This window comes from Lepidochelys kempii, chromosome 11, assembly GCF_965140265.1.
Source record: "Lepidochelys kempii isolate rLepKem1 chromosome 11, rLepKem1.hap2, whole genome shotgun sequence".
In the NCBI taxonomy this organism is placed as follows: Eukaryota; Metazoa; Chordata; order Testudines; family Cheloniidae; genus Lepidochelys; species Lepidochelys kempii.
This window is the reverse complement of record NC_133266.1, coordinates 13,101,565-13,117,404: the sequence shown is the minus strand read 5'-3', so window position 1 is coordinate 13,117,404 and position 15,840 is coordinate 13,101,565. Positions and strand designations below refer to the sequence as shown.

General features: G+C 46.0%; 1 protein-coding gene across 3 annotated transcripts in view; it reads right to left on the bottom strand.

Annotated features, from left to right (window-relative positions):
- The window catches only part of LOC140895462 (TGF-beta receptor type-2-like), an 84,922-nt gene that overhangs the window by 42,709 nt on the left and 26,373 nt on the right, over positions 1-15,840 (bottom strand). For 2 of the 3 annotated variants that reach the window (XM_073305185.1, XM_073305186.1), the window contains exon 2: positions 6,060-6,210. The exons of the other annotated variant lie outside the window; for it this stretch is intronic. In XM_073305185.1, coding sequence (XP_073161286.1) covers positions 6,060-6,210 — 151 coding nt within the window. The remainder of the gene's footprint in view (positions 1-6,059; positions 6,211-15,840) is intronic. 3 annotated transcript variants of the gene reach the window in all.

Below are 15,840 nucleotides of genomic sequence, written 5' to 3'. Positions count from 1 at the left end.
AACCGTGCCACAATCTCCAGTGAAAACAGGCGCTTTTTCCATGTCACATTTACCGCTGCTAGGACTGTGAGCAGGTAACTCTTTCAGATGGGCCTCTGCCATGCTCAGCACCAAGAGTGGCAAAGAAACCCTGCAATGGGCAAGTTGTCAGGTGGATGCTTTCCCCACTCGGGGGGGGTGGAGACTGAAGGTACCCACCACACATCTCTCCAGAGTGGGTGAGTGCAATGTGCTTCTAAGAGCCCGAATGCCTGTTTCAAAGCCCATTTGCTTCATTGGGTTTGGACTGGGCTGCTGCTCTATGGCAATCTGTGTTTACTAATAAACAGATTTCAGGCATCAAGGCATTGGAAACTATATGGAGACCTAGAAAAAACGAGGCTAGGACATGCATCCTGGGAGTTCCTGTGCATAAAGAAACTATAAACATAATTACCTTTGCACTCATGATGTTCTGCACTCGCAAGCATCTCCCATCCTGGGATCGCAAAGTGGGGTAAATGAGGTACAAAGAGGTTCCATGACTTGTTCAACATCTCAAAGTCAGTGGTAGAGCCAAGGATAGAACCCAGATCTGCTCTTTTTAACCACTAGCCTATGTGGAAAACTGAACTACAATCCTGAAATCTGAATGCCAAAGGACACCTGACCTAGCACATCAAGGAGGCCCCCAATAACCTTGAGGGAAATAATTCTGAAAGTTACAATAATGATCTTCCTTCTGGGTCACTGAGAACAAGATTGTATTTTGGGGGTGAACTTGTCACTTACATCTGGAGCATACGGGAGAAAACACTATTGATGTAAAGCTGGGTACCAAACAAAAGATGAGGAAAGGTCACTTAAATGTTCCTTTGTCAACAGAAGATGGGATCTAAAGCCCACTCTAGTCAGTAGGAGTCTGTATTGACTTCAGTTGATTGGCCCCTGAGAGATCAATGTCTTCTGGGGGGTCTTCACACAGGAAATCTGAGCTTCACAAAACAGATCAACGCACACTTTGCTTCTCTACAAAAGAAAAAAGACACTAAACTTTCTAAACTACTACATGCTACAAGGGGCCACAGCAATGGTTCCCTCACCCCACCTAGCAATATTGTTAACCTATCCAACTATACTCTCAGCCCAGCAGAAGCAGCTGTTCTATCTCGGGGCCTCTCCTTCTGCCCCTCCACCCCCACGAACATGATACAGTTCTGTGGTGACCTAGAATCCTATTTTCGACGTCTCCGTCTCAAGGAATATTTCCAAAATACCTCTGAACAACATACTAATCCACAGAGGTCTCCCTGCCAACACTACAGAAAGAGGGATTCTAGATGGACTCCTCCTGAAGGTCGAAACAGCAGACTGGACTTCTACATAGAGTGCTTCCGCCGACGTGCACGGGCTGAAATTGTGGAAAAGCAGCATCACTTGCCCCATAACCTCAGCCATGCGGAACGCAATGCCATCCACAGCCTCAGAAACAACTCTGACATCATAATCAAAAAGGCTGACAAAGGAGGTGCTGTTGTCATCATGAATAGGTCGGAATATGAACAAGAGGCTGCTCGGCAGCTCTCCAACACGAGTTTCTACAAGCCATTACCCTATGATCCCACTGAGAGTTACCAAAAGCAACTACAGCATTTGCTCAAGAAACTTCCTGAAAAAGCACAAGATCAAATCCGCACAGACACACCCCTGGAACCCCGACCTGGGATATTCTATCTACTACCCAAGATCCATAAACCTGGAAATCCTGGGCGCCCCATCATCTCAGGCATTGGCACCCTGACAGCAGGATTGTCTGGCTATGTAGACTCCCTCCTCAGGCCCTACGCTACCAGCACTCCCAGCTACCTTCGAGACACCACTGACTTCCTGAGGAAACTTCAATCCATCGGTGATCTTTCTGATAACACCATCCTGGCTACTATGGATGTAGAAGCCCTCTACACCAACATTCCACACAAAGATGGACTACAAGCCGTCAAGAACACTATCCCCGATAATGTCACAGCTAACCTGGTGGCTGAACTTTGTGACTTTGTCCTTACCCATAACTATTTCACATTTGGGGACAATGTATACCTTCAGATCAGCGGCACTGCTATGGGTACCCGCATGGCCCCACAGTATGCCAACATTTTTATGGCTGATTTAGAACAACGCTTCCTCAGCTCTCGTCCCCTAAAGCCCCTACTCTACTTGCGCTATATTGATGACATCTTCATCATCTGGACCCATGGAAAAGAAGCCCTTGAGGAATTCCACCATGATTTCAACAATTTCCATCCCACCACCAACCTCAGCCTGGTCCAGTCCACACAAGAGATCCACTTCCTGGACACTACAGTGCTAATAAACAATGGCCACATAAACACCACCCTATACCGTAAACCTACTGACCGCTATTCCTACCTGCATGCCTCCAGCTTTCACCCTGACCACACCACACGATCCATCGTCTACAGCCAAGCTCTGCGATACAACCGCATTTGCTCCAACCCCTCAGACAGAGACAAACACCTACAAGATCTCTGTCAAGCTTTCTTACAACTACAATACCCACCTGCAGAAGTAAAGAAACAGATTGATAGAGCCAGAAGAGTTCCCAGAAGTTACCTACTACAGGACAGGCCTAACAAAGAAAATAACAGAACGCCACTAGCCGTCACCTTCAGCCCCCAACTAAAACCCCTCCAACGCATTATTAAGGATCTACAACCTATCCTAAAGGATGACCCAACACTCTCACAAGTCTTGGGAGACAGGCCAGTCCTTGCCTACAGACAGCCCCGCAACCTGAAGCAAATACTCACCAACAACCACATACCACACAACAGAACCACTAACCCAGGAACTTATCCTTGCAACAAAGCCCGTTGCCAATTGTGCCCACATATCTATTCAGGGGACACCATCACAGGGCCTAATAACATCAGCCACACTATCAGAGGCTCGTTCACCTGCACATCCACCAATGTGATCTATGCCATCATGTGCCAGCAATGCCCCTCTGCCATGTACATTGGTCAAACTGGACAGTCTCTACGTAAAAGAATAAATGGACACAAATCAGATGTCAAGAATTATAACATTCATAAACCAGTCGGAGAACACTTCAATCTCTCTGGTCACGCAATCACAGACATGAAGGTCGCTATCTTAAAACAAAAAAACTTCAAATCCAGACTCCAGCGAGAAACTGCTGAATTGGAATTCATTTGCAAATTGGATACTATTAATTTAGGCTTAAATAGAGACTGGGAGTGGCTAAGTCATTATGCAAGGTAGCCTGTTTCCTCTTGTTTTTTCCTACCCCCCCCCCCCCAGATGCTCTGGTTTAACTTGGATTTAAACCTGGAGAATGGTCAGTTTAGATGAGCTATTACCAGCAGGAGAGTGAGTTTGTGTGTGTATGGGGGCGGGGGGGATGTGAGAAAACCTTGATCTATGCAGGAAATAGCCCGACTTGATTATGTTAAGAGTTGTCACTTTGGATGGGCTAGCACCAGCAGGAGAGTGAATTTGTGTGGGGGGGTGGAGGGTGAGAAAACCTGGATTTGTGCTGGAAATGGCCCACCTGTTGATCACTTTAGATAAGCTATTACCAGCAGGACAGTGGGGTGGGAGGAGGTATTGTTTCATGATTTCTGTGTGTATATAAAGTCTGCTGCAGTTTCCACGGTAAACATCTGATGAAGTGAGCTGTAGCTCACGAAAGCTCATGCTCAAATAAATTGGTTAGTCTCTAAGGTGCCACAAGTACTCCTTTTCTTTTTGCGAATACAGACTAACACGGCTGTTCCTCTGAAACCTGTATCCTCTGTGGCAGACTAACAGCTTGCCAGCGCAGGATAAGATAAAGTGCTAACAACTTCTGGCAAGTGAGGATGCTGATGAGGAGGAAAGAAAGGTGAGGCTGTGTGGTGACAGGCTTTCATACCTCCGACTCTGTCACAGCTCACAGAAACATACCTCTTCCTTAGTGATTTATTAACAAGGATCTGTTATCCTGTGGCCACTAGGTGACTTCCTCACCAGACAAGATGAGTGATTTGCAAAGGATTTACGGTCTGATTCCATGTGAGACAATTAATGGTGGTGTTTTGGTTTCTCCAGCAACTGTGGGCTTCTCCTGATAGAGCCAATGAAATGTCTCAGGGTTACTGTTTCCCAGAGAGAGACTCAGTTTTGTTTTCAGACTTTAAGGTCTTGTCTTCACTTAGAAAAAAGGTGTGTGTTTACCTCGTGTTAGCTAATACATGGTAACTGAAGGGAAAACCATAGTGAAGACTAAGCAATTTGCAGCTTTGACACTAATTAGCAGGTTGAGATAAATTCTAGGCTCCCCATAGCCTTCATCTCAACCTGCTAGCTAATATGAAACTACAGGTTGACTGACCCAGCCAATCACTGCATTTCCCTATATCGTGAATAGGAGATTCATAGGTTCCAAGGTCATAAGGGACCATTGGATCCTCTGTCTGGGTGCAGGGCTACAATTTCTGCCGAGTGTTATGGCACTGGCTCCAGGCACTTTTACATTCTGTTATGTAAAGTCTGTATCTGTCCATATAGCCATCAAACGTGAAATATCTGACCATGTAGGAGGGCATAGACTCATAAATATTAAGGTCAGAAGGGACCATTATGATCATCTAGTCTGACGTCCTGCACAACGCAGGCCACAGAATCTCACCTACCCACTCCTGTAACAAACCTCTCACCTATGTCTGAGCGATTGAAGTCCGCAAATCGTGGTTTAAAGACTTCAAGGTGCAGAGAATCCTCCAGCAAGTGACCTGTGCCCCACGCTGCAGAGGTTTGATTGATATTAGTTTGTGATGGCTGCATTATTCCAAGAGCTAAAGCCATGACTGAATTATTCGGTGTCTTCTAATGTGAACGAAGACTGTCCACAAAAGTAAGAGTTTGACATATCAGGCTGTGAGGAAGGATTTGAGGATCTGGCCCCATGGAACTTGCTTGCAAGGTTAAATTCATGGCAGCCCTGCTGGAGTAAGGTTGCAGGATTTGGCCAATAGTAAACTTGAATGTAGAGAAATTTCATATATAGTGCATTTGAAAGTCTCAAATTGTATCCGTGCAAATTGCAATTGTGAATACAGTGGAATGAATCAGAGCAGGGAGGTAGGTGAGGAAGATTATTAATGGAGAATGTGTCCTGTGTGTGTATATAATATGTGTAGCATGCTAAAAAGCAATCATTTCACACTGGTCCTTCTTTTGCTCTGTAAAGAATTCAGATACTTTTTGCCGTACTGTCAGGGACTCATTGGGCCAATGCTCTGGAACTGCTCCGTGGGAAGCTAGCCAGGACTCTGTGGGAGCATGCTGCCTCCTCTTTCTGAGCATATGGTCACCTGGGCAAGAAGCTTCCACCTTCCTAGGTCTGACCTTGGAGCATGCAGCGTCCCTTTCCAAACCGTGCGCTTCCCGCAGTGAGTCTCGCCATGCAGGGTTCCTGGGGAAGCCAGAGGGCCCTGCACCCCAACTCTGCAGTTAGCAGTGACTCTCAACCAGTGTAAACTGGAAGGTTTATTAGTCGACAACAACACAGCGTAGAACAGAGTTTGTTAGCACAGAAATCAGTGACGTTCATTCAAGTTCATCTTGGGGGACCCTGGGCCGGACTCCCCCTCTTCCAGTCCCCGCAAGCAGGCTACCCAGGTTCCAGCAACCTGACCTCTGACATGCCTGATGCTCCCGACCTCTGACACACCTGATGCTCCTCCTCCTCGTCTTTGTCTTGCTTCCCAGGCAAAGTGTCACCTGGTCATCACCTGGTTGCATCCCTCTCCTGGGTCTCAGAGTACAAAGGTCAATGCAGCTGGAGCAGCATCGCCTGCCCTCGAGGGTCTCAAAGTCACACACCCTTATCCCACCACATTGGTGCAATACACAGAGAAACTGAGGCACACAGTATTCATGCAAAACAGTAAAATTCATATAGGCTCAAGAGTAAGACTGCCATACAACATAACAAGGGAAAATCCCCGCTTCGTGTCACATACCGAAAGCACCTTGGTAATAGGGTTGTTGCTTACCATATGGCCACACAGATTTCATATGGACTCTCACAATAGGAGTTCAAATGACAGTTGCTGTAGCACACCTTTTCCCCACACACTGGGGAGGTGGAGTCACACCATTTACACAAGTTGGTCTTCAGATTTCTTCGTGCCCCGGCAGAACATGCTGCAAACAGAAACAAAGCCTTTGAGTTATCCATTTTCTTTGTCATTCTTGTCTCGAGTCTTAGCTGGCACTTAGTTTGCCTATGGGAAAAAAAATGTGTGATTCACATAACCACAGGAGGGGAGAGGGAACCTTGCACACAAGCCCAAGCTGACTCTGCTGTTTGTAAGTGCGCTTGTTTATCATTTTCCTTTGCTGAACTCTTAGGTCAAGTGTATTAGGCCAGAGTTCAGACAGCAGTTGCAGTTACATGAGCACCAAGGAAGCAGGTCCTGCTGGAGAGTGCTTATTTCAAAGCTGAAAATTCTGAGCTACCGAAGATAGGGTAGTCCAGTGGATACTGCACTGGACTGAGAATTAGGAGACATGGGTTCTATTCCTGGCTCTGCCACTGACCCACTAGGCAGTGGGGGCGGGACATACTTTATTGGAGGTTCATGGATTCCAATACACCCACAGAAATCAGAAATCCAAGGGTGCAAAAACACCCAGCATGGGAACAGGCAGCTTAATTTCCTCCTTTGCACAAGAAGCTGCACTTGGCTCCATAGCCCGGGCCATGGTGGCGCTACTCCTGGCCACATTGCTGCATAATGATGTCAAAGTCTCTACAGAGGCCCAAAGGGCAAAATCTGCCAGAGGGAGTGCCATGGGACTCGGTGTGTCCCAGTCTCCAGGCGACAGGGACACGGAGCAGGGCACTGGGCTCATGGCAGGGAGTTTCTGAGCAGCTGGGAACAGATGCTGAGTGGAGCCACGTTCCCCATCACATCTTGGGTGGGGTGTCTCTCACTGCCTTGCGTAACTGGGACTGGCCCTGCAAAGCAGAGCAGGCCCTGCACTGGAGGCTGGGCCTACCACCAGACCACACCCCCACCCCCAGCACTGTCATTGTGTCATCCTCTCTTTGTACTTTTATTGTTTTTACACAGCGGTTACACTGGATTTAGTATAATGCACGGATTTAATTGGGATGCTATGTTCACCCCTGCTCCTGTGTGACCTTGACCGTGATCACTTCACCTCTGTTACTCCATCTGTAAAATGGAGACAAAGAAAATTCCTTTATAAAATGCTTTGAGGTCTGCAGAGGAGAAGCGCTATAGTGGAGCTAAAGATCAGGGTTGTTTTCCCTTTAATGGGTGTTGAGAGATAAGAGTGAATCACAGCCTTTCTTCCAAATGCCCCTGAACTTAGGGACAGGATGAGGAGATTGGAAATGTTGGTCTGAATCTGAAATTAGCTCGTGTCTCTGACCCTTCTAATGGGCCAGCCCAAAACCTCTCTTCTGAACAATGCTGAACTTTGGGGGAGGGGTTTCTGGATGTCACTCTGGACCCAAACTTTTCAAGGGGAGAGCCCGCCTCTCATTTAAAGCCTTTGGTTTGTTGCGTGGCACTTTCCGCAGCACAGGTTACTGTTGTGTAGAGAGTCCTTATTCTAAACACACCATAATGAAGAAATAATTTCAGCAGGCGTGCAGTAGCTGCTGTGTATATGGCATGGGTACAAAATCCTATTTATTTTTGTACCAGAGCTGAAGGAACTATTTTAGGTTAAGGAATAAATCTCAGCTAAATTTAAACTTCCTGTTGGAAAGCCGGTTTTTTTATTTTAAAAAAGCAACCAAAAGAGCCATCAAGGAAGTGTTTTAAAAAAATGGCCCAAATGTAGGCATCGAATTAAAGCAGCCTGATTTGCAAAGGCTCTGAGTATCTAAAATCCTCACTGATTTCGATGAGAGCTGTCAGCTCTCTCCACTTCACAATGAGATTTTCAAAACTACCAAAGAGATTTGGACATCCAATTCCCAGTAAAACCCTACTCTGCCTGGTTCTGCTGTGACAGTGATTGGCTTTATAGCCTTAATATTAACATCCCATTAATTTTCATGGGTAATGGGTTTCCAAATCCCCTACGTGACTCTGAAAATCTTAGCCTTTGAAAATCAGGACACTCTAATTTAGGAGCCTAACTTTAGGCACCCAGATTTGAAAACTTTGGCCTGTGTTCACGTGTTTATTGTTACAAAGGGCTAGTCTGAAACTTAAGTTTCAAAATAAAGCCCCAATCCTGCAAACTCCCACTCACCTAGCTAGGTCCTACTCACATGAGCCGTCCCACTGATCTCAAAGGTACCTCTTGCCTAAGTTGCCTAACTCCTCACAGGAGTACGGATTTTCAGGATCAGGTCTTTGAATGCCAAGTGTCAGTGAATTAAGAACTTTGTAGCAAAAACTTCAGGAACTCTCTAAAAGAAGCACCAATGCCACCAGCCCTACGGTATGTTAGCGGGGGATGCCGCAGTTGTACTCACGAGGATATTGTGCCTTATTTTGCTGTGTCAGAGAAAGGATTTGTTCCTTTTAATCTTATCACACATGGCAAAAAATCCAGTAGCAGACCATAGCAAAATAAAAGGCCAGTTAATATATACGGAGTCCTAATTTTCGGTTGCTTGGGTTGTCTGTATTAAAGTACCCCAGGCAGAATGTGCTTTGTATCCAGATTTCTCCAAAGGGCTCATATTTAGGCACCTGCATGAAGTGACCAGGTACTCAACTATACTGATCACCCTACAGCCGCCACTGTTCTCAATAAGGCATCCTCAGTGCAGTCCCTATCAATTGCATCTTCCAGCTGCTGAGCACTTTGGGCATCCTACCTCTTCTCTTCAGTGCCTAACTCCGAGCTCCTGAAAATGTGGCCCCAAGTATCTTAGTTATTGTCACTTTATATTTTGGATAGCAGTGCCAAAAATCCAGTGTAATAACATTCTCTCTAGGAATTGATATCACACCCATCACTGTGGTAACTGAGTGCCTCAGTTGAGAATAGTCATCCTTCTCCAGTATCTTTGTGTCCTCTTCATCTGGGTCGTATGGAGTTCAAAGTTTTCCATCATTAATTATCTAAAGTTTATTCTATGAAAAAGTCAAATTCTGCCCTGGGATGTGTGTCAGAGTTTCCTATTGACACACATCTGGGGAAAGTACTTAGCCTTGGATGTTCCACGTCTACACTACCCGCTGGATCGGCGGATAGCGATCAATCTATTGGGGATTGATTTATCACATCTAGTGTAGACGCGATAAATCAATCCCTGATTGCTCTGCTGTCGACTCCGGAACTCCACCATGGCAAGAGGCGGAAGCAGAGTCGACGGAGTGGCGGCTGTCGATCCCGCACCGCGAGGGTGCAAAGTAGGTGATTCTAAGTCGATCTAAGATATGTTGACTTCAGCTACGCTATTCTCGTAGCTGAAGTTGCGTATCTTAGATCGATCCCCCCCTAGTGTAGACCAGTTATCCACTAGTGTAGACCAGTTATCCACTAGTGAACTCACAGGCATCCTGTTGTCTAAACACAGGTAACCTGCACCTGGGGGAGAAAACCCCAAAGACAATCTGTAAATTAGAGAGGGAGTGGAAAGATGCCTCATGGCATTAAAGGATTTTAGCTTCCTTGCTTCCCAAATCTAAGGCATGCAGGCTGCTCTAACATCATCTCGTGTGCCTAGTGTGATCCTTCCATCAGCACTGCTGCCCCTCTGACGTGCATCAATAAAAGAACACTTGGGACCCTTAAACACAGAAATAAACCATTTACAAGCTTCCGTGGCTTCGGATCTGAGACCAGTGTTCACAACCAAGAAGGAAGCCTGGCTGGAGTAGACAAATCTGTTGATTCCGTAGGCTGGGAAGAGGAATTTTTTTTTTAATTGACCTATGAAAGAGTCAAAATGCCACACAGCAAGGATGTCTCCAAGAAGCAGCATTGTGGCTGTGAGATGGGAATTTGGGAGGGGTGGGGGGATCAAACCAAGCAGATGGGCAAGGTTACTATAAAACTTCGGTACAAACTGATACAAAGAGTTCTGCATTTTGGGCCAGCTCCTGGCCCTATTGAAGTCGATGGTAATTTTGTTGATGACCTCAGTGAGACCAGGATTTGAGGATAACCTCCCAAGCACACTGTTTTGAACACTGATACTGGACCTCCTAAAACTGGCCAGAACTGAAACCCTGGCTCCAAACACCTCTTAGCTTTAAAGAGTCGATCCAAGTCTGGATCTCACCAGCTCATCTCTCTCTCTGGGTCTGATTCTCATTTTACATAAATGAACATATACTTGATGCCCCCTTTAAGGTCCCTTTACACGTTTACAGGAGTGATGTTAGTGTAACTGAGTCTGGCCCTATGTCACTACAACTGTGGAGAAATTGAAATCCAGCTCCCAACTTTGCTGCAGGAGGGCTCATTGCAAGCACTCCATGGTGGATCTAGGTGAAGAGCGTGATGCAGATAGAATTTGGGTGATGACTGCCTTCCTCAGGAGACAAAGCTAGAACGTTGGTGACAGGCTATGCTGAAAAGCTAGATCAAGTGGGAAGGCTCTGTGCTTTTCTTTACAGATATTCTCCCCGAAGCCCAGTGAACAAGACAGTGCTTGAGCCAGCCTGTGTCAAATATTCACCCGGGGAAACTCAGACTGGAAGAGGATTGTTCCTCCATTGTCTGCAAAGGAGAGGAAGCACACAAGGTATGGGGTTAAAATTAAAAGAAAATGAAAGTTTCCATGTGTGAAGGTCTGGGGGCCTCCCTTTAGAATTTTTGGATCTTTTTACTAAGAAAGATACTAATAGATCATGCTTGATTTACTGCCATTTCTGTGAATAACCCCTGTTACAGTCAATAGGAGTTGTGAACGTGGATCAGTAATAATACTCAGCAGTTGTGTGGTGCTTTCTATCTTCAAAAACTGTTACTGCACCCATACAAGATAGATAAGCATTATTCTTGTTACAGATGGTGAAACTGAGGCATAAAAGATAGCCAGTGACAGAACCAGGAGCTCCTGGCTTCCAGTCCAGTGTTCATTTCATTAGTCCCCACTTCAGTCCATGTATTAGCCTGTTTACATTCTGCTTGTGACAGATATGGCAATTCCCCACAATATCCCTGAAAGACCTCCTTGTATTATTGTGGGCCAGGATTGTATGTAACATTTCTAGTGGGGAGATGTGACAAATGTGAGACCTGGGAGTTCAAAAGACTAAATTGGGACAATAAGTGTTAAGAGAGAAATTAATGCAAATTATCATAATTCTGATTATGCAAAACTCCAGCCTTTTGAAGCTATTCCCTGAGGTGAGGGTTATTCTCTGCCTGTCTGTCACAGAAGGCCAAGATCAAAGGCCAAAGCTGTATAAAGAAATGGTTTTGGATCTGGATCTAAGCCACATGAACTTGTAACCATGGGAAAAATCCACTTGTGTTTTGAAGGACTAAAACCTAGCAGAGCCTGAGGCTGGAGTGAGAGGTGACCTGGCACACTTCTTAGCATGCCTTTTGTTTTAGCATGTTTTCTCTGTCATGCTTTTACTTAAGAATAAATGTGCTTGCTTAGAAGAAGCTATGCCATAACTTATAGTATTGGGTGATCCACTGGTCACAGCCCTTGGAAAGAAAGCCAGGCACAAACACTGGCCTTTTAGGCAGTCTGGCTTGCTGGGGATTAAACAGAGCAAGGCAGGGAGCTCTGTGGCCTTCAAATCCAGGAGGTCAGGAGGAAGTGAGATGAGGTTCTCTGCCCAGCAGAGGTGACATGTGGAAGCCTGAAGTAGTTGCCCTTTGTGGACCGCAGAGGGGGAATACAGGTGCAGTTGCTCTGAAACGGACATTGCTCCCTATGTGTTTGCTTGGAAACAATGTTTTGTGACTGTAAATACTGGAATGGAGGAGTGAATGGACTATGTGCAATTTTAATAGTTGCTGAAGTGTGTGTGTGTGTGTGCAGGCATACCACGTTCTCTAAAGAATGGTTTGTTGTTTGTTTATGCCCCTGTCCTGCAAAACACCACATGCAGTCAGACCCTGCACGTTCATATTGATTTGCAGGCTCAGGGCCCCAGCTTGTTTAACCAGACAATATTGTACCAGTGCCTGTGGAGGAACTAACTATTTGGCAGTGTCATTTGTACTGCAAAATGAAGAAATAAATGCAAATATCCGTTTAAAAAAAAAGTCTAATATAATTATGTAAATAAGATCCAGAAATGTTGCAACGAGTCAAAATTCTGTGGAGATTGTCCTAAACTATGTTTTTCATGGATTCCGTTATCTTTTCTGAGAGAGATTATGGCAGGAACACCTACACTTATTTTTACTTGTTAATAAAGAGAGAGAAACCCACCAAAAGTTCCTTCAGAACTTTGTGTCCCTGAACAATTAGCTCGTAGGCACAATTTAGCTGCCACATCACTCAGAGTAGTCCTAATTAGACCCAGATGAACACTTTCAATATTAATACTCAGATGATTTAATAAAGCTGCACAAGCAGTAAAAGTAACAATACGCTTCCATAAAGGGGTTCCAGATGTTCCTGAGGCAAATGCTAAACATCAAAATAAAAACTTCAAAAAAAAAAAAACTGGATAAGCAAAACTTGGAACGGACTATAAACTAATTAAATGCGGGGTGGGTTTTCCAAAAAATAAATTGAAACCATAAGGATGTGATGTGAGCCAATAAAATAATAGTTAGTCAAAGTTACTGTGAAACAACAGTTTGGAAGGGTGGTCTGAAGTCACCAATAGGTGGGTTACTTTGTGCTTTGTCTCTTCCTCCACAGTAATTTTTTGTGTCCTTGTGTATGGGAACAGGTTCATGCCTTTTGGTGTTGGTTGCTATGAATCAGGAGCTGTTCCAGATAGGATAAGAGCTGACTCTAAGCATTGGAACACAGACATGAACCACGAAAAAGTTTTGGGGTTTCTCTTACTGGAGCAGCAGAATTGATACCACTGCCAAGGGCCTTTAAAGTTTGCTTTTCAGTTGCTTTAAGGGGCCTGTGTTCCATCTGTATAGAAGACCATTCTATCAGTAGCTTTGAGAGGCCCATGTTCTACCCTGTTGCCTGTGTGCTATTGCTCACCTCAGCCCAGAGGGACCCATGTTCTACCATTTTTGCACTTACATTTGTCCCTGTGACAGGGTGCTGTTAACAGCTTCAAATTGGGCTCTCTGGAAGCCAGCACCCTGGTCACTTAGAACAGTGGTCTCCAAACTGGAGTGCGTGCACCCTAGGGGGTGCGGGAAATGATCCCGGGGGTGCGCGGCAGCAGAAGTGCTGCCGGACGGCACTCCGCCATTTTTTTCTTTGGCGGCAGCTCTGCACGTCCAGGGCTGGTGTTCCCCTCCGGCAGCCCGCCTGCAGCAGATCTTCCCGTCTTCTTCCGTTGGCGGTGAGTCTGCAGCAGGTCTTCCCGTCTTCACCCTGGGGGTGCATTAGCCAAAAAGTTTGGAGACCACTGACTTAAAACACCCAGTGCCCTGGGTGTGTTTAAGATAGAAGGGAGCATTTACACTTGCTGGTTGTCTGATGAGTTAATGAGGTAATTAGCTCACCAGCTGGAGAGCCCAGGTAGGAAAGCAGGAAGTATAAAAGGCCAACCCTGGGAGCAGGAAAGGGGATCCTCATAACTGTTACTCACAGCCTCAGACTTTGAGCTCAGAAGGGAGCATCATGATCATCTAGCCTGACCTCCTGCACATTGCAGGCTAGAGAACCTCACCCATCCACTCGTGTAATAGACTCCTAACCTCTGGCTGAGTTATGGAAGTCTGCAAATCATGATTTAAAGACTTCAAGTTATAGAGAATTCACCATTTACACTAGTTTAAACCTGCAAGTGACCCATACCTTATGCTGCAGAGGAAGGCAAAAAATCCCCAAGGTCTCTGCCAATTTGACCCAGGGGAAAATTCCTTCCTGACCCCGAATATGGCAATCCGTTAGACCCTGGGCATGTGGGCAAGACCCACCAGCCAGCCACATGGGAAAGAATTCTCTGTTACTATGTGGCTGTAGTTGGTACTGGAGTTTATGAAGGAGACAATCAATAAACACTCATGGTGATGGTACTTTGGTGTACCTGTGTGCTGCTTAATTCACCAACAGGTCTCATCACTCCAGGAAAAGCCTGGCTGGAAGAGGGAACCCATCACAGTCCCCTTTAAGCAGGGCTGTCCCTAGCAATTCTGGGGCCCTATGCAGTCCCCCTGCAGGGGTGTGGGGGGCCCCAGGCCTCTGAGGGGGGAGAGCAGGTGGGATGGCTCCAGGCCTCTGTGGGGAGGGGTGAGGCTGGCTTGGGGGGCAGGGGGGAACCACCCCACAGCACTCACTGGTGGCATGGCTGGGTCTGGGTCACTGCACTTCCCGCCGCTGGTGAGTGCAGGCCCAGCCCTGCTGCAGAGCTTGGGGGAGTGGGGGTGGGGCAGAGCAGGGCAGGGGCCCTGGGGAAGAGCTGGAGCACCATGCAGCTGTGTAGGGCACCATGAAATTTGGTGCCCCAAATTTCCTAGTGCCCTACGCAGCTGCGTACTTTGTGTATGGGTAAGGATGGCCCTACCTTTAAGATACTTGTTTTCTACACGTGATGCACCATATTCTCCCTGTTTATATGGTGACCTAAAATCGCTTTTCCAGCAGCTCTCTGCACTGATCTCGTGCACCTCAGTAGACTTAATTCAGTCCCTGAAACATCAGGCTCCCAGTGGATAATCTGAATGCACTGCGGGAGGTGCTTGGATAACACAGTGATGGTTGAAGTCACTGGGAGCACACAAGGGAGCAATCATCTTCCACAGCACATCTCCAACAGGTCCCATATCACAGTTTGGCTACATATCATGTAATGTCTGTGCTGGGCCTTCTGCAAAGTCACAATATCATTGTCCCCAAATGATAACCAGTAAGGATGGCAAAGAATTTGTAGTATATAGCATATGTGCCAGTGAAGCAAAAAGCATCTTCCAGCTGAAACAATGACACGTGCTATGCAATTAATTTCACATGTGCCTACTTTTGAAAACTGGGCTCTCCATATGGCACTGAAGTACCAAGTGGAGCTTTATACATCCATTAGAAGGTGTCGATGAGTGTGAGCCATTTATTGATGAATAGAGACAAAATGCCCCAGAGAGTGTCCCAAAGCCACATGGTGTCCCCAAGGGCTAGATTTCATGTTTGGGTCTTTGCTTTAACTGACAGCTGTGTCAAATGACATGGCAGCAAGGCAGCTTCTCACTGAATATGCTGTGGAGGAAACTTGTGCACATTGTTTATTTCCTCATGTGTATACAGTAATTTCCACTTGGCATATTTGTTCCTAATATGCCTGTCTGAGACAATAGGCAATGAATAACTGGGATGCAAAGCTAAGGCCTCTCACGTGGGGTCAAACCACATCAGATTGGAGCCCAGTCAGACACCGATGAGGAAGACGTGCACACACGTTTAATGGCACTGGGATCACACAGAGCTGCTGCTTAATGCACAGGATTCCCTGCACCTCTCAAAAGCACGGATTGAGGCACATTTTCATGAGGTGTACGTGTGTATCTGAGCCCAGGATTAGACTTCAGAATTGGATTTCATCCTGTGACTAATAACACAGCTATATAATAACAGAGCTACTCATAAAATTATTCTGAGAATGACAACATTCTTTCCCTGTTATACACTATTTGTTTCTCAATATTAAAAAGAAAAGGCAATGGGATCTAGCTTCCCTTTGATCCATGTGAGAGAGCTAGAAACTTTCCCCATCAGCAAGTTTTTCCATA